The sequence below is a fragment of the Sebastes umbrosus genome, chromosome 18 (genome assembly GCF_015220745.1).
Source record: "Sebastes umbrosus isolate fSebUmb1 chromosome 18, fSebUmb1.pri, whole genome shotgun sequence".
Taxonomy (NCBI): domain Eukaryota; kingdom Metazoa; phylum Chordata; class Actinopteri; order Perciformes; family Sebastidae; genus Sebastes; species Sebastes umbrosus.
In genome coordinates this window covers 19,367,070-19,386,667 of record NC_051286.1, presented here as the reverse complement: position 1 = coordinate 19,386,667, position 19,598 = coordinate 19,367,070, and the positions used below count along the sequence as shown (strand labels likewise).

The window sequence follows — 19,598 nt, the reverse complement described above, 5'->3', positions numbered from 1 at the left end:
AATCTGACAAATTATTCAGCTTCAATCGATATTGTTGCCGTTTAGTCAATCAAAAACAACATTTTCACTGCGGTCAAAAACCTATTTGCTCTCCCGCTTGACACACAAAGCGAGGCACGCTCCTGTATTAACAGGGCGGTCTAGCAGCAAACACCATACATTACATTTACTTAACCATAATAAGACATAATCGATTTCAGCTCTTACACTAATATACCACTGGCATAGGGAACCACAACCACAAAACATTTGAAGGCTACCTAGATGAGTGTATCAACATTTTAATGAACTCCTTTCTTCTCCCATCTGAATTGTGGCGGCTTGATGGTAAAAGGACGCTGTTTAAAGAAATTTTAGTAAATCAAATAAAAAAAAAAATAGCATTTTGAAAAGTGAGGAGGGCATACACTTATTGGATCGGTGTAGCTGTTACTTGTTGCTCTTTGAAGCAACACAACTTTTTATTGTCATTTACAGTCTGATGTTACCTGCTTGTGAATCACTTTGTATAATGACTACACAAGTACAGTAATTACTATCATCATTAATTGCAAATTACAGTGTTATATGACATACTGTACTACATGATGGTAGACTAAGCACTACATTATCAACAGAAGCGTTTACTGTTATACAGTAGGTTGACCTTGTAGTGTTGTAGGATGCAGTTTTGTTGCTGATAACTTTGTTTTTTTTCCACACAGGTTCAACCAAAGAGGACATGGCAGATTCCTCGCAGCCTTCAGAGGGAGCCGAGCTCAGCCTGAGGCCGCAGAGCAGAAAGTCCATCGGTGAGTCATACATAGTACATGACCTCAGATTCTGCGGGAAAGCTTTAGGAGAGCTCTCATCAGGCGGGCTGCACAGACGCTATCGGTCAGTTCGACCATTGCGCTGCTAAAATTAATTTCCTCAGTCACTGTGATCTCGGATTCGGTGGGAAATCTTTAGTAGATCTCTCATTATGTGGGCGCAGAGGACGGGTCAGCTCAACCAAAACAATATTGAAATTAATTTCCTCAGTCGCCAGGAGCTCGGTGGCTTGGGACCTGCCAAGTGTGAGCTGTATCTGTGTCCCTCTTGTAGATGTAATGGAGGCAACTGATCTTAGATAAAGACTTTGTTTAATGGCCTTTAGCTTTCAAACCAGTCAGTACAACATTTTGCAAGTATGTGGAAATGTCAATTTAACTTTGGTTCATTTAGCTTTATTTATGCTTATGTGTGACTCACATTTGTGACTCATGTTTGTGACTCATGTTGCAGGTGAGGTGGAGGCAGAAAGTGAGGATGAAGATGATGATGACGACGACTGTAAAAAGGGTTCAATGGATGAGGTGCGTATGCTCAGCAGTCAGTTCAAATACTAGTCATGTTGATTTACAGCTCAGTGTAGTATTTGCATACATGTGCTGAGGCTGCCCTCTAGTGTATGTATTTGATGATGCATTTTATTTCTGCTAATGTGTCTCCAAAGTCTTTTGAGAAGCTCACGAAACATCCTTCTCATTTCTTCTTTAGTTAAAACATCGTGCTGCATTACATTTAGATATTTGTGTGTGTGTGTGTTTTTCCATGTACAGGGTACAGCAGGCAGTGAGGCGTTTGCCACAGAAGAAATGTCCAACCTGGTCACCTACATCCAGCCAGTCAAGTTTAACAGCTTTGAGGCTTCCAAAAGTATGTAAGACCTAGCTGAAGACAGGACAAACCCCATATCTTTATTAGCAATATTGGAATAAAACCCTTTAAATGTAATTGGCAACTTCATAGAAATGATGTCTTCATCTGAATCTGGATCGCTGTGATCAACATATCGCCTTTTCTGCCCACAGAGATCAATCGCAGCTACCAGATGTCGTCCTTCGTAGAGACTAAAGCTTTGGAGCAACTGACCAAATGTCCTGTAGAGTTTGTGGAGTATCCTTCTCAGTTTTACTGAAGCAGTGGTTTGTACTACCTAAAGGGATAGTTTGGGTGTTTTGAAGTGGGTTTGTATGAGGTATTTATCCATAGTAGGTGTATACAGTAGATGACTGTCGGTGTGCCTGCAGTTTGGAGAAACAGACAGGAGTATCGACACCGGAACAAAGCAATACAGTGCTGTGGACGGGAACGGCAGAAAAAAAATATTTTAGCACCTAAAAGAAAGGCTCATCTAAAAAAAATTCAATATACATTAAAATGTACGCTATATTAAGAATATTTTCACAGCTTCATCTTGTCGCCAGACAGCCCTTTCCTTCTCCTTTCCAACGGGGAACTGAACTGAAAGTGACACTTATCTATCTTCTCTTCAAAGCCAGCAGGCTCAGATGACAAAAAAACAGTTTAGATACGTTTCACTTCCAGTTCAGTTCGCCGTCTGAAAATATTCTATATATGCTCCGGTGTCTGTTTCTCGATGCTGGAGGCACGTTGACCGTCATCTACTGTAAGTAATACACCTACTATGGATAAGTACCTCATACAACCCCACTTCAAAACATCCACACTATCCCTTTAATATACTCACAATGTTTGAATCTAATTTGCATTGATGTCTTTTCGAGCTGTGTCTGCAGTGCATATACTGCATTACAGTACGTCTCCTTATGTTCCTTATGGTAATCGGCTCTGAAATTTGTCTTTGGCTTCACCGCCATGGGTTAGAATATGTGAGATAAAAACAATAAATAAGTAATAAGTGAGCAAAGCAGTTGGGATGAAAGTGCTAAGATATTAATAATACATATCTTAAATAGACAGCAGCACGCACTAAAAACTAATAAAGTCATCTGTTTAGTAAGATGACAGAGGATGGAATAAAAGATCTCTTAAAGAAGTTTCTCGTTGCTGTGGGGACCCTATATCGTCTTCCTGAAGGGAGTTTTTCTAATTCAGCAAACACAGGATATGAACGGTCCTGAACTATTAATGTAGCTTTCCCCCTGGTTTGTGTAGTGTACAGCTCCCCCAGCTCTCTCTCTCTGTATAATCTTGCTGGTGGTGTTAACTATTTTTGGGAGCTTGTCTTTTGCTCCTAGCTCTTAAATTTCCCTAGCAGCATGTGATATTGTAGGAAATTGTACTTTCCACTAGACTGGTGTAAACCATCCTCAGGACTTTTCTTTGCTCATGTCAAAGCTATTTATTTCTTTAAAGGAAAAAAAAACGTTGCTTAGCCTTCTTAAAAATGTAGTCTGAGTGTTCATTAAAATTGATGTTGGTATCTAAAATCACTCCTAAAACTGCCTACCGTCTCTACAGCTTGGCCCTCAGTTGCAATTGGCTGACACATTGGTTGTTAACGACTTCCTTGGTCTTGTTAGTGTTTATGAGTAAAGCACTCTCTTGACGCCACGTTAATAGATTGTTGATGTGATTAATGTAGGAACTCTGTAATTCATCATTAGCCAACTATTGCTATGTAATCTGCATACTTAAAGAGATGCAGATGACATGGCAATGGTGGGATTAATGTTTAAGGGTAATGGTGAACTACAGAGTTCCTAACATTAAAGGTGCTACATTCGAGATTTAGAGCTCTAATATAGCAGCAGACAATTATTTGCTATGTGAAGATATGGTGGCGTAATGTCATCCTGAGCAGATATGAAGTCACTCTCCCTCTGTGTGTGCTATAATCTAAACTTCTCTGTACTTTGTTTACGTAGCCGGTCGGGCTGCGCGTGCATTTTAGTGCAGTAGTAGTTTAGTAGCATTAATTCACCGACATTCTAAACTGTACACACACTGCTACTGCTATGTTCACAGCTATAACGTTACTGTTAACTTCATATCAGTCACACACTCCCTCCATCTCTATCTCTGTCGCTCACCCGAAAACTTTATGAGGCTCCGGGCCTGCAGTACACTGGCTAACGAGAGCCCGTCTTGTCTTGTCGCCCCAAAAACCACATGAACTTTCTAGTAAACACAAACACAACATGCGAAATGCTCTGAATTGAGCACCTTTAAGTAAAAGTAATAGTGATATACATAGAACTGTGTGTGATTTGAAGTCAGTAATTCTAGTTTTAAAGTCGTAATACAAGTAGAAGTTGTTGCAAGTAGCACTGAGTAGTTGAAGAAGTAATTAGTAGTAGAAGTAGCAGTAGTACTAACAGTAACAGTAATACTTTCTAATACAGGTCATGCAACATTGTCCTTAACCAGCTCTGTTCAGATACAACAAGCTGCAGCTGAGCAGGATCTACCCTAAAGGCACCCGAGTGGATTCATCCAACTACAACCCTCAGCTCTTCTGGAACGCCGGCTGTCAGCTGGTGGCTCTCAACTTCCAAACCATCGGTGAGGGAGGATAATCAAAGAAATCTTTATTACATTTATTTTTAAATCGTGTAAATCCTTTATTTCTTCACCCTTTTACTTTTATTTTGAAATGCCTGATAAATAAATAAAATAAATAATATTAAAGTATGCATTGTAATGTTTGTTTTATTGCTGTGTTCACCTAAATATTGTTATTCTGTCCTCACTCCACAGATTTGTCCATGCAGTTGAACCTGGGCATGTATGAGTACAATGGGAAATGTGGCTTCAGACTCAAACCGGAGTTTATGAGACGGCCAGACAAACACTTTGACCCTTTCACTGAGAGCACAGTGGATGGGATAGTAGCCAACACATTGTCTGTAAAGGTGAGTGTTTGTGTTGGACTTGTTGTGTCTGTGAAGCTCTCTCTGTCTCTGTCTCTGTCTTTGTGTGTGTTTGATACATTTTTCCTCTCCCTTGTTTTCTTTCCTACTCCGTCATTCCAGATCATCTCAGGCCAGTTCCTGTCCGATAAGAAAGTAGGCACGTACGTGGAGATCGACATGTTCGGCTTACCGGTGGACACCAAGAGGAAAGCGTTCAAGACCAAGACATCTCAAGGCAACGCCATCAACCCCGTCTGGGAAGAGGAGGCCATTGTTTTCAAGAAGGTCAGACTATGTTATCAGTAGCTTTCAATATACCTGTAATAAACACATTTACTGGCAAATACAGACACACATTTGTAATGGCTGTATGTTCTAAAGCCTTAAATCTAAATTTTCGATAAGGAATTGTATCAAATATAGCAAAATAGCAACTTAGTAGTGTCATTTTAATGTACTAATGGGTGCATTTTATTCCTCAGGTTGTTCTGCCCACACTTGCTTCAATAAGGATAGCCGTGTTTGAAGAAGGAGGGAAGTTCATCGGCCACCGTATCATTCCTGTGTCAGCCATCCGTCCAGGTGACAGCTCTTATCGTCCACCATCATTTCAAACATCAGTTCAATTTGATGATTAAATCCACTTTTCTTAGACACTTAAGAATAGAGGAAATATGAAAAAGCAAAGGTATATAAGTATTTCAATTAGGGCTGTCAAAGTTAATGCGACAATAATTGTTTAATGCAAATTTGTTTCGACGCCACTAATTTCTTTAACGCATTAATGCAACTTGCGATTTTTAGGTTGTAGCGGGCTCAGTTGTAAAGCTAGAGTGAAGATACTGGCATCATATGAAATAAGAAAACCTAATGAATCCATTGGTACCAACCATGTCAAACTAGCTTGTTGCGAAAGAAACTAAATATCGCTCCGAACTTATGCAAAATTTTGGTGAAGAAAAACTGGCATGGCCATTTTCAAAGAGGTCTCTTGACCTCTGACCTCAAGATATGTGAATGAAAATGGGTTCTATGGGTACCCACGAGTCTCCCCTTTACAGACATGACTACTTTATGATAATCACATGCAGTTTAGGGTAAATCATAGTCAAGTCAGCACAATGACACACTGACAGCTGTTGCCATGCAATGATATTTTTATGGTTGAGTTTACCATGTTATGGTTAGAGCATATTTTTTATGCTAAATGCAGTACCTGTGAGGATTTCTGAACATTATTTGTGATTTTTGTTTTGTGTTGTTAATTGATTTCCAATAATAAATATATACATACATTTGCATAAAGCAAGCATATTTGCCCACACCCATGTTGATAAGACTATTAAATACTTGACAAATCTCCCTCTAAGGTACATTTTGAGCAGATAAAAAAGTGTGACTGATTTGCGATTATTCTCAATTAACTATGGACAATCATGCGATTAATCGCGATTAAATATTCAAATCGATTGACAGCCCTAATTTCAGTCTTTAAAATAAAACATCAAAAACCATGGAAACATTAGATAATAGAAAAGAGGGCAGAGACAGTACCAGAACATTTGTGTAAATGTTAACATAAGCTCTGGTTGTCCCCTGTAATATGTTCAATTATCTGGATGCATTGTCATGATGCAGGTTGAGCTCCTGAATTGTTAATTCTGAACTGACAGACCCTTAATCTGACTCTGCAGGCTATCACTACATCAGTCTAAGGAACGAGAAGAACCAGTCCCTGACTTTGCCAGCTCTGTTTGTGTATGTAGAAGTAAAGGACTATGTCCCAGACACATTCGCAGGTAAGTCAGGTGAACATATTAAAACCAAAAGTAAAATGTTTGGTCCAGAAAACACTGCAGGTCCAGAGTCATGCTCTGTTTTCTTCCTGTTCCTCAGATGTCATTGAAGCCTTGTCCAATCCCATCCGCTACGTCAACCTGATGGAGCAGAGAGCCAATCAGCTGGCTGCTCTCACTTTGGAGGAGGGAGGAGAGGAGGAGGGTGACAAAGAGGTGTGTGTGTGTGTGTGTGTGTGTGTGTGTGTGTGTGTTCTGCTCTCCATCACATATGCTGGACTTCCCATATGTGTGAGCTCATAATTGTTTGTGATCAGTTGCTGATTGAGATGAGCGGCCCCTCAGCCAGCTGGCCACTCGCCTCATCGTCAGGAACTAACTGGTTTAGAAATTCAAAACAGATGGTAGGGAGAATGAGAGGATGCAGACAAGGGTGGAGTTCCCTTTCTTCAACAAAAACATATTAAGATGCAATTTAGAAAGTGGCATCGTGAGGAGGTTTTTAATATCACCAAACTTTAAAGCCCACAGTCATCCACCGGCACCGTCGTAGTGAAAGGATGGATTATGAACTGCAGCTTGTTTCCAGCACAGATCCCCACAGATAGATATTATCAGCAGACTTTTGTTTGGGCCATTTTTCATCCCCAGTCGCTCCGTGATAAACTGCACTGCGGCCACAGCTGCAGCAGTATTGTTGCTGCTTTTCATCAAGCCTCTTCCAGCGTCCACCTGCAGGCTCTGATTCTAGGAGGTCTGTCATTGGGACTCTGTGGACTTTCAAGTTTAGATGCTGGATGTCAAACATCACCATAAATTTCTACAAATCTGTTTACTTAATTTGTCTGGCTGAAATGACATAATGGCTGATAAGACATAGTTACTCCAGCCCAACGTTTGCTTTGGTTTGGTTTTCTGACCATGTTGAAAGTCTCATTCCCCATTCACAAAAAGAGGAAATTATTTGAGGTTGACAACCAAATCAAGCATAACCAAGCAAATAATACCTATGACTCTTCACTAGACCTCACATTGATCCTCTTGAGGTCTGTAATTGTAAGGTTGTAGGTCTAACCCGGAGACCTGGTGATCAGAATTACATTGAGACTGTTTCATAACCATTTAAAAGTTTCTCAAAGTAACTCTAAAGGTACTCTCTTGAGATTTTGACAACTAAAAACATTTAAATCAGGAGTTACTTCATTTAGAGTGACCAATAATTCATTACACAGTGCACAATAATATAAATAGTAAAGAGTCTTTGGCGATTAGACCCCATCGTGATGTAGTATATTAAAGGCGGTACTGATGCTGTGGTTAGTTCAGAATATTCCCCCCGTGGAGTCTAGACACTGGTGGTGGTGGTGGTGGTGGTGGTGGTGGTGGTGAACGGAGTTGCTGAAGATCCGATGATGGGATGTAGAGCAGGACTGGGCACTGAATATGATGAAGACTGGAGGCGATGGGGTGGAGGCGGGTGGCATCTGTTCGTACTGCAATGACAACTAACAGAAGCAGAGAGGAGAACAGTTTTAAAATTTGATAAAAACGATATGATTGGCTCAGGGAGATCATGGCAGAATCTGGTTGGTTAACACCTGTAGAGTGAACACCCGTAGGGAGTTAGGTGATATAGTGGCAGCCGGAGAGAAAGAGAGAAACAAGAGAGATTTGTGAATGAATGAGAGCGCAAAGAGAGTCTTCCTGACTGAACTTCCGCTAAGCTTCATTTCCCACAGTTAAACTGGTTGACAGTTTGTGGCGGTGATGTGCCAAGAAATGTAGCAGTGCACCAACAAAGGCAAGGAAGAAGAAGAAGACAGCTAGCATGCAAATATGAATGTAAACAATGCAGGTTTCAAATTATTCTAAAATTTGTCTCTGAGAATGTGTTATGAGAAAGGACATGCATTTAGTTTATTAGACCTCGAGGATATAGGAAGTGAGATTTTGTGAGAAACAGTGAATGTAAACATAACTTTGTTTACAAAAAAACTTCACAGGGTACCTTTAACTCTGTCCCAGGCACTAAGAATCTTAAAACGTATTTTCACATTAAAAGCACATACTGACTAACTGAACTGATGTGATTCACTCTACAAATGAAATATGCCAACTATATGAATTTTAACTAGAGTTGTCAGTGACCTTTAACTTTAGTACGGCTAAATAAAGCTAAATGCCAAACAGCTCACAGAGTTTTAACAAGTCCTGGCTGCTTAAGAGAATGTGACCTTCTGCTTTGTTCCAAGTGGAAAGATTGAACTGCGAACATCTCACACTAATGGACCATCAACATTACCACAATAGCAGGAGAATGGTAACCTTCTAAGTGCTGCATTGGGGGTAAAATAGCAGCAATCTTTGTTAATGGTGTAATTTTGAATGACGCAGAGCTCAGGCAGCTGAGGATTAATGCAACAAGGAGCAGACAATGGTTTGATATCTGAGGAGCGATGTGAGAGGCACGGCAGGACACTGGGTTATCTCGGGTTATTCAAGAGGGGACTGGAAAAAAAGGGTTGTTCCTGAGGGGCTTCTTTTATCTGATTTGTCAGCTGATATGATTACCCTCGAGGATGGCCGGCGGGGCGCTGTTTCATGCTGTGACCATAGCAACAGTCACCAAAAGTGGTGGAGCATGGAAAGGCGGAGAACAGTGTGCGGAGACGAATGTGAAGTAGAGAGAAGAAAGAAAGAAATGAGAAGATCTGTGACTAGAACAGAGATTGTTTAAAATTGCGTTAACATTTCAGAGATCAGAGCATATAGTCCGAGATCCAGCGGAGTCTAGGGGAAATTAAGATCTGCAATGTTGAGAGTGGGTTACCAAAGCTATGTCTACAACCTATCCTGCAGGACACAGGTACAACAAGAGACTTCTGAAAACCCCTGGAAGAGGTTTTTGTTCCTCAAAAAGTCTTTTGTGAATGTATTTTAAACATTATAATAGTTTTTTTTTAAGTTTTTTAAGGAATTAGAATATATTCAGTGAACTTTGTATTCAAGTTTGAACAAAGAAGAAGAAAAAAGCAATTGTGTTGGCAAATGTTTCACTTTTATGCAATATTTGATTGTGTATGTGTAAAAATACTCTGCAGAAGAGTCAGTGGTTCGTGCTGTATTCACATGTGTTGACCGGATTGATCCGAATGTTGTGAATCTTTCATGTGATGCACAGGTGGAGGCAGGAAGTGATGCCCCTTCAGAATCTAAGCAGGACCAGAGGGTGACGTTGCCTGCAGAGAACGGACTGAGCCACACACCCATCATCACCCCGAAACCCCCGTCGCTGGTCGGCCACCAGCCCCAGTCTGCAGGTACTGTATCAATAACCAGCCTGCAACTCCCATCATCACATTTTCCTAAAATGTCGTTTCTAAAGAATAGCTAAAATGTCACCTGAAGTGCTTTGTAAATTGCACTGAAATTTAAATGTGCACTGTTCTTATTATTTATTTATTTATTATGTTGAAACATCTTATTCACTTCAAGTAACACATGCATCAAATATATTATTAAACATTAAAATGACATGATAATATGCTGAAAATATGCCTTTTTACAAAATGTTTCTCATGTTGATTGGCTCTAAGTTTAGATTTATTTTTTAGATTAAAACAACTCTTCACATAAATGTTACTTGACCCTCAGACCATATCATTTATATATAACAAAACAACATGTGAGACTACTTTCTCTGTTGTAAATACACAAATCAGAACCATCTCAGAGAAGTTCAGTTAACGTTAACTGTGCAACTAACTGGCAAATCAACATGTGAACTTGTTTTTTAACATGCAGGCTCATTGAAACCAGCAGTGAAGACTGAAGACATCATTCAGAGTGTCCTCACTGGTAAGGTTATGTTTTCAAACTTCCACAAGCACTCACTCATATATCTGTGGTTATTATTATTCAGACACAAGACTGGTTCTGTACATGATACATGACTTTAAGCATAATCCTGTGAATATATAGATTTTTGATTGATGTACTTTGTTTATGTATTCATGATTTATGACAATTCATATTGTTATTCATTTTTCAAGATAAAAGCAATTTTTATACTTAATAATTAATAGCTACCATAACCCTATAAATCATTTTAATAACTTAATAAGTCAATCTTGTACAAATGAATTATTTTTGTAATTTTAAAGATGTTTTCTTTACCAGAAATGTACAATGTATTTCCATACAAGGATGCAAATGGCACATTATGACTTGTTTAGGACTTGAAACTCAGAGTGTAAGACTTGGGACTTGCCAGTCTTGACTTGGGACTTGAGTGCAAAGACTTGAGCCTTACTTGTGACTTGCAAAACAATGACTTGGTCCCACCTCTGGTATAAACTGATTTGCATCTGACAGCTAAACTAAGTTTTAGAACATGACCGTCACCCTTTCTCTTGCTCACTTTTGTCACCTGTCATCTTCTGTTGGTCCTCCATTCCTTGCCTTCAGAATTAGAGGCTCAGACGGTGGAGGAGCTGAAGCAACAGAAGGGCTTTGTCCGAGAGCAGAGGAAGCAGTACAAGGAGATGAAGGAGCTGGTTCGGAAACACCACCGCAAGACCAGCGAGCTGATCAAGGAGCACACGGCCCGTGTCTCCGAGCTGCAGAGCCAGCATCAGCGGCGGCGCTCTGTCCTGCAGAAGAGCCACAAACGAGACGGTAAGAAAAGGTAGGTAGACCTCCTCTTCTCCTCTTCGCACTGTCCTACTATTGGTTTCCCTCTTCACCTCTTTCTCTCACTGTTGCTCTGTCTGTCATCAAAGGAAATCCACCAAAAACACATCAACACAGCAACACATCAACATAAGAAAAAAATGTAGACACAGTTGAGATATTTCCAGCGGTTTCGGCTGCGTCGGTGACAGCTGTGGCCAGAGGCTTTATGTTTCCGGGTTGTCTGTCTGTACGTACGAACGTCCAGTCCATTCTCTTGAAGACGATATCTCAGGAATGCCTAGAGGGAATTTGTTCAAATTTGGCACCAATATCCACTTGACCTCGAGGATGAACTGATTAGATTTTGTTGGTCAAAGGTCACAATGACCTAATAAAACACATTTTTGGCCATAATTCAAGAATTCATACGCTAATTATGACAATTTTACACAAATGTCCAACAGGATAAAATGATGAAGTGATGATATTTTGGACAGACATGGATGTAAACTGCAACTTGACTGGTTGGCGGAGACATACAAGTGCAAGGCGGTAATTCTAGATGGCTCTCACTTTTTAAAAAATATATAGGGATCTTTATTATCTCTCTGTTTTTGCTCTGTTCATTTGCATACACTTTACAGTGTTGGTGTGTATGTGTAGCTTACAATTTGTCAAGCTACTGTACGTCTCTCATTCTGGGAAATGAAGTAAACTACTATCTGAAGCAATAATAGACGAGGCAAGTTCAGGGAAAGTAGAAATATCATAGAAATGAAATAACAACACTCCACATAGTGTATATACGGTATAATGTATGAATTTTACTTCCCTTCTTTCCTTCTCTATTCCTTTTTTTGTGCCTTCCATCTACAGAAACGCACAATAGATCATGCCCTTTTAAATACATACTAAAATCCACTGCTGCATATTGTATTGCTCCAAAACAAACAGAACAGGGCAGACATCACCTTCTTCAGAAAGAAAAGAAAGCCTGAGCTATGTGTAGAATACGAATGTGTGGATAAGGCTTCCTCCAACCCACTGGGACTCGTTCAGGGCCCTGAGGAGTCCATCACACGATGTTACTCAGCACACAGCAAAGATTATGGTCCTCTCAGCCAGTGTGGACCGCAGAGGGCCACTGCATTAGACAGATAACACGTTTCAACCACTTTACTTTAAAGTAGAAGATAAGTGCTCCTCCTAATGACGTTATACATCAATGTTCATAGTACCATTCCCGTTATAGACATTTTATTTCCTATAAAGATGCATATCATGAATTTACAATGTCCAGTTATAAAAGGAGTTAGGACCACTCCACTGAAAAAGAAGGAGGTATCTTAATTTGCGGATGTTCCGTTTGTGTGTGTGTGTCTGTGTCTCCAGTCGGTCCGAACACTCCCTGTCGACCCTGGATCACGAGCTGTGTGAGCTGGATCAGGAGTGCAGCCAGAGGCTTTCAGAGCTGAAGGAGCAGCAGCAGCAGCAGCTCCTCACACTTCGCCAGGAGCAGTACTACAGTGAGAAGTACCAGAAACGAGAACACATCAAGCAGGTGCTCACAAACACACACAACAAATACACGCACATGTAGATGTGGAGGCAGCTGTGCTGGCTAGTGGTTAAAGGGTAACTTCGGTATTTTTCATACCTGGACCTTATTTCCTCAGTTTTTGTGTCTAACTGATTAATAGGGACAACAATTTCTGAAACTGGTCCAGTATTGAGGGAGAGCGCTGTAAACAGCAGCCACTCACGGGCTGCAATAGCAATATGGTGCTATTGGGGCAAGCTGGCAGCGTCATTTACGTCCACTAAAAGTGCTTGTTTTCACCATGACAGGCTCTGATTGTTATTATAAGTGTCTGACATCATGGAAAGAGTCTCGCTCAAGGAGAAGTCTTGTTGTGAATCTGGCGAGGTGACTTGTGACTTCTGATAATGGTGGAAAAGTGGAATATATCCATGGTGGAAACGTGAGTGCCAGCCGGGCAGTTTGATGTGCTGGAGTACAGAAAGTGTAGCTTAGTGTTATCTAAAAGATTTTCAATGTCATGGCTGAATATTTAGATGATTTCGACAATGTATAACTATAAATAATAATGAAGGCGGTGGGAGATGATAAGAGACCAGTGTGTATTTTATGTCGGAAAACTCAGATGAGTTATGAGACCTAACAAATTCAGAAGATATTTAGAAACATTACATCCCAGTCACATCAATAAAAAAAGTGGTTTGATAAAGCACTCATCCTACCAGCCTGTTTAACATACTAGGGCTACCGACTGAATAAACTACAGTGTAAGAAACAACCATCATAGGAAAATGGTAATTTATTTCTTCTCAAAACATTATTAGTTATATAATTAATGTCATCTGAAGAAAAACTGAGAATTGTTATTATTTTAGGAAAGTTACAGTTAATTTGCATATTGGAAGAGGGGGGGAATGATAAAAACTTTTTTGAGAACCACTGCTTTAAGTAAATAGTAAGTAACAGGACTGCAAATCTGTCTTACTGATAATATGGTGTATGGGCAAATCCATTTGAAATGCCATTTGCATGCAGATGCAATGCTCCAATTCACTTTAGGCCCTTAAAACAATTTAGCATTTTACTGAACTGAAATGGTCTAATGAATGGAAAATCTGTATTAAGATTCATCTCATGTCTGCTCCAGCCAAAACGTTGCTGTTCCCCAAAGGCCCATGAAGTATATTTTTAATTATCGGTACATACTGAACATATACAGTTGGAAGACTAAAAGCCCTAGTTCACTTATATTTCCTGTCATGTCTGTACATCTGTTAGCTGCCTATTTATGGTCACCACACTTGTAGCTAATTTCATACTCGTCTCTACTGAACTTGAGTGACAGATTGATTATATAAACATACATAATGTTAACAAGCATGTACTGTATGTAGCAGTGGGATAAAAAAAAACACACATACAGGAGCTTGACTTGACTTGTGTTGGACTGGATAAAGTGCTGACTGTCTCCTGCTGTCCCAGAGCTCAGAGAGGCTAACACAGACCAATGACTAAACAAATGAATGAGTGAATGTTGCCGTAAACTCCAGGTCACCCCCCTTTAGGATATTACAGCCGCTGTTCTGCTGCCTGTGCACATGTTCTGTTGTATGGTGTGGAAAAATGAATGTCTTCTGCTCCAGTACACCTGCACAGTGAGCACAGCTGAGGTTTATTCAAGCAAAAGACAACAAGCGTAATGGAGATTGTGTTGTCTCCCTCATCTGAATGTTGTTTAATTATGATCTCAACAAAATGTAGCTTGGATTAAAGTGAAATATTGATTAAAATGATCAAGAGCAGATGTTTCTCTGTTTTGTTTTTAGTGTCTAATTACGACTCTCTCTTTGTCTCTTTCTTTCTCTAGCTGGTTGAGAAGCTGACCACTATAGCAGAGGAGTGCCAGAGCGCTCAGCTCAAAAAGCTCAGAGACATCTGTGAGAAGTAAGACTGTGTTTAGCATATAGCATGCACACACATTCACACAAACACAAGGAATCGTTCTTTCTATATTTTCTTCTTTCTCCGTCTCACCATCTTCAGAGAAAAGAAGGACCTCAAGAAGAAAATGGACAAGAAAAGACAAGAGAAGATCAACGAAGCCAAATCTAAAGACAAAAATGTGACAGAGGAGTAAGTATTTGAACGTTCATAACTAACAGTAAACAGTGCTTGCAGGTTGTTTTACTGTATTTGTGCGACCACTAGATGTCACTAAACTCTAAAGATTTAGCTCTGTTGGGACTCTGCTTGGTTTGACTGTTGATTCTTCCCACAGAGAGAAGCTGGAGATCAACAGATCGTTTGTCAACGAGGTGGTGCAGTACATCAAACGGGTAAGATAGGATATAGGCTGTGATCTGATAGAAAATGTATTATCCATAATGATCATCACCAGATAATACACCAATAATGCAATTTAGTTGAAAACATAATTAAAATGTGTACTTACTCCCTATACACCACTGCCTACAGCAGTGGTTCCCAACCTTTCGCCTTAAAGGACCCTTTTTCGCCCCCTGACTAAGTGACATATTTTATGGATATATCATATTATATTCAAGGCATAACAATAACAGTACAGAACAGCTGATAAACTGTTCAATTAACCCAAATAGGCACAATAACTGCCAGTTTTCTTTGTAAAATTAGCGATTTAGGGGAATTTTGAGCAGATTATTTCTTGTGACTATTGCATCGGAGATGAGTTTTCCTTTTATTTTTAGGAACTTTTAATACAATTCTCTGTTTGTATTATGTATTTCTTTGAATTTTTAACAATCATTCATACTGGCCACTGTTCCATTAGCTCTTAGTTTGTTTTAACTGCGTACTTTTCTAATGCAGGATGAGGCTGTTTAACAGAGAGGGAAGGCTCTGTGAATATAGCTTGTGTTCAGGTCTTCACCAGGCCCTTATCCTGTTTATATCTTAAATAATAATTCAAACTTTAAATAGAACAATTTAATTTTGTTTTCTTCACAGAAATAAATTAAATGCTGAAATATAGGCCAACTGTATGTATTTTTTTGAAACCACTGACCTACAGTACTAAACATTTGTGGGTACAGTAATATTTCTGATGACATGCAAAAACCTTATAGTATCTGTGTGTTTGTGTGTGTAGTTGGAGGACGCACAGAGTAAAAGACAGGAGAGACTACTGGAGAAGCAGAAGGACATCCGCCAGCAAATCTTGGACGAAAGGCCAAAGGTAAGACATCTATTAAGAAAATGTTAAATGAACCTTAAATGTGGAATAACTCTTGATTTGAGATGTGTTTATTGATATTGTACACTTTTATATTTTTTCATGAATTTCATCACATGATCACCCATAGCGCATTTTTTAAGTTACTGGTCTGTTGCATGGCAGGATCCACAGTCAGGGTGTCCAGGGTGCACAGCTCGGCATGTCTTTGAATCGTTGCATGTGCAAAAAAAATAATTTAAAAAGACTTTTTCCGAGTATGAACTGGTGTGGCTACAAATGGCGATCCAGCAAGAGGCATTTTAAAAATTTAAATAAATATGTTATTTGGTTGGTTGGTTGGTCTGGCCACGCAGAATTAATACATAGATTTTACACAGACCTTGGGTCAGTATTGTGCTATTTAGAGCATTGATGGACAACATGGATGTTTCATAAGCTGTGGCTAGAAACATAACTAGAAACATTACTGTTTGTCCTTGAACCAACCTATATATCTAACTCATTTACACCACTAGGGGGCGACCTGGCCCAGGTTTAGTGAGATATGGCTCTGGCACTTTTGTGCATGATTGTATGATGACCTTCAAATACAAAAAGTAGTTGAGTGTTTTCTTCCACTTCGATATTTATGCTGATATCAGAATATGTGTTTGAATACCTAAACCTGCTGCACTTCATGTGATTTCATACAGTTTAAACAGTATTGGTTATGTGAAAGAGTTGCTTGGTTGTTTATTAGTGAAAACCTTGCTGTGGCTGCATCAGTCCTTGGCTGTCGTTACTATTGCGATACCTGGAGTCAAGATGTAATACCATCATACCACTCTGCTGTATGCAACATACACATGGGTGGGTTTATTGTGCCCATGGGAGTTTTAGCATGACTGCTTTTCCTTTATGAGTTGCTCAGTTCCCAACTTTGCCATTGTGACCTGTCATTGTAGGACACTTGTGCAGCTGAAGAGCATGGTAAGACCATCGTTGCATCCCAGTTTCCAGTATTAATATAGCATCAGTGTGGCAGTATTAATATGCAAGCTTTTATACACCCGGGCCACTGACTGGCAACAAGTGACTGCGCATTGCATCTCTGTTATGCCTGAGACCTGCCAAGCATTACAACAATGCAGAATACTGTTTTGCAAATATGTGTATTTTTTCTGCAAGAACGACAAATACAATGTGGCTGTATTGCTGTAAATTTAGGTGCGATCTGCACAGCATGGCAGCATAACAATATAACAGGGACAGCAGATTGGCCTGCGTTTAGTGCGATCACACTCCAGTCGGAAGTGCTCGTATTTGATCCCCCGTGTCGATGTGTCCTTGAGGAATCATCCTAGATACCAACCAGAGGGAAAGAGCTTCACCATTTTGGGTTGCCGATAAGGTATATCAAATCAACTTAACAGTATGTTCTATTAAAAGCATAAATGACTCAGGCACTACTGTAACACGCACTGTTGCACAAGGATCTACAGACCCTATCAGGATGCATAGTTGTCTCTCTTGTAAGATGTTTGTACTATTACACTAATTATGGACATTTAGTTTGTCATGATCATAGCGCAAATATAATAACTTGCTGTACTAGCACATCCACTAAACATAAACGTAGTAACAGTCGTTTTTTTCTTCTCTTCTCCTCTCTTCTTGATTTTTAAAGGGGACCTATTATGCTTTTGTGCTTTTTCCCTTTCCTTTAGTGTGTTGCATAGTCTTTTGTGCATGTAAAAGGTCTGCAGAGTTACAAAGCCCAAAGTCCACGCTAAAAGGAGTTACTCTCCCTCACAGAAACACTGCTCCTGAACTGCCTGAAACGCCTTGCTTGAAGTCCCTCCTTTTCTTCCGTGATGTGATGATGTCACCAAGTAACACATTTGCATAATATAATACTGCATAGCGGCTAGTTTGGCATGCTCTCAAACAAAGCTAGTTAGAGCGGAGCTGGAGCAGAATCCAAAGAGTTTGGTTCAGTTGACCAATCACAACAGAGTGGGCCAGCTGACCAATCAGAGCAGACTGGGCTTTTCGGGAAGGGCAGGAGCTCAAACAGAGCGTTTCAGACAGAAGGTGAAAACAGTTGCTGCAGCACAGCCAGTATGAGAAAAATAAAGCGTTTTTTGAACAGTAAAGCATGTAAACATGTTCTAGTAGAAGCCCAAAATACAAGTATGCACCTGAAAATATGCACAATAGGTCCTCTTTAATCTAATGCAGTACTAACTACATATTGCAGCAGACTGCCGGTGTAATCAAGATTAGCTCTGCTTGCCAAGGAAACACTCCGATGTGATCCTCCTGTCATGTTTTTACCCTTGATGTCAAATGAAGAGCATAGTGTTACTTTCACCATTAATGAGGTAGGGTGCTTTTTCAAAGACAGTCATATATCAAAAGTGTTCTGTTGGAGACAGCTCCAGAACCGCCCACTCTCAGAGTGACAGCTCCTTGTTCCTTTGAAACCACTTGGAGTTGCGAATGAGAGGTGTAGTATAGACGCCCTGCCCAATACCACACATTCAGTAGGTCTTCTGCATTTTTCCACAAAACTGCAGTATGGAGAAATCAGTGAAACTCAAATGCTCACCAGAGTGTAGTGAGTTAAATACAGGAGTCAGAGATGACTGTTTGCCTTGTTAACCACCTGCTTGTTGTGTAAATCATTCAGGTTATATTGAACTCCTCTCAATGTGTTCCCATGGTGACCTTCATCATCTTTTCATAGTTGCTAGAGCATTCATGTCAATAACACCAGAATTACAATGATTTCAAAGTCACATAAGCTGCATGAAAGAGGATCATCAGTGTGTAATCAGCGTGGAATTAAGCAAGTTTCCTCAGATGAGAAAAAGAGACGCTGCCGTTTCCTCTTGCTGATCACTTCAGTGTCCCAATCAGATTTCATTCTGTTAGCAACCGTCGTTTCCCACAAAATTGTAACTGATTATCCATCACCTAACCCGCTGTCGCAATCACTTCTCTGAATCGACATCCGGACATTGGCAAATTTAATTCCCTTGAGGAAAAGCCATTGGATAGTAATCAACCATCCTATCGCAATATCTGTTCTGCAATCTATATGCAAAATATGCAAGAGATGTCAGAGGACACGACTCTTGCGACAGCTAGCAGAGAATGCTCAGGATTAGGTTTGTTAAAAAAATTCAGGATGCTACCCTCAATGCTGGAATAACAACTAAAGTTAAGGATACATTTCTGTGTGGGATTATGTGCCTAAAGGATAGTTCGGATTTTTTGAATGGGGTTGTATGAGGTACGCATTCATAGTCAATGTATTACGTACAGTAGGTGGCGGTCGGCACGCCCCCAGTTTGAGGAGGCAGACAGGAATACCGGCACAGGAGCAAAGCAATGTACTTCTGTGGACATCAAAATGTATTTTAGCCACCTAAAAGAAAGGCTCACCTAAAAAAAACAATATCCGTTAAAGTGTACGTTATATTTAGAATATTTTCTCTACTTTACCTTGCCGTCAGACAGCTCTTTCCGGCGGGAAACTGAAACCGTTATCTATGATCTCCTCAAAGCCACCAGATTCCATTGACAAAAAACATTAATTCTACCTCGTAGAACACGGGAGTTGCTGGACTACCGCTACCTCAATCGGTTAGTTTGTTTGTGTTATTGTGTGACTTTGGTGAATCCGAACTAATGCTTTAAAACACCAAAGTCACAAAAATAATACAAACAAGCTAACCGATCGACGC

General features: G+C 40.0%; 1 protein-coding gene across 3 annotated transcripts in view; it reads left to right on the top strand.

Moving 5' to 3' along the window:
• Positions 1-19,598, top strand: part of LOC119476826 (1-phosphatidylinositol 4,5-bisphosphate phosphodiesterase beta-1) — a 141,703-nt gene that overhangs the window by 105,477 nt on the left and 16,628 nt on the right. Inside the window, exons 15-33 of one of the 3 annotated variants that reach the window (XM_037750379.1) lie at positions 705-791; positions 1,267-1,337; positions 1,584-1,680; positions 1,836-1,920; positions 4,169-4,293; positions 4,489-4,643; positions 4,764-4,928; positions 5,126-5,225; positions 6,338-6,442; positions 6,540-6,655; positions 9,621-9,759; positions 10,244-10,297; positions 10,907-11,126; positions 12,506-12,674; positions 14,521-14,597; positions 14,697-14,786; positions 14,932-14,989; positions 15,781-15,867; positions 16,812-16,836. In XM_037750379.1, the coding sequence (XP_037606307.1) occupies positions 705-791; positions 1,267-1,337; positions 1,584-1,680; positions 1,836-1,920; positions 4,169-4,293; positions 4,489-4,643; positions 4,764-4,928; positions 5,126-5,225; positions 6,338-6,442; positions 6,540-6,655; positions 9,621-9,759; positions 10,244-10,297; positions 10,907-11,126; positions 12,506-12,674; positions 14,521-14,597; positions 14,697-14,786; positions 14,932-14,989; positions 15,781-15,867; positions 16,812-16,836 (2,025 nt within the window). Of the gene's footprint in view, positions 1-704; positions 792-1,266; positions 1,338-1,583; positions 1,681-1,835; positions 1,921-4,168; positions 4,294-4,488; positions 4,644-4,763; positions 4,929-5,125; positions 5,226-6,337; positions 6,443-6,539; positions 6,656-9,620; positions 9,760-10,243; positions 10,298-10,906; positions 11,127-12,505; positions 12,675-14,520; positions 14,598-14,696; positions 14,787-14,931; positions 14,990-15,780; positions 15,868-16,811; positions 16,837-19,598 lie in introns of those variants that run through there. The other 2 variants (XM_037750378.1, XR_005204115.1) reach the window with 2 other exon arrangements.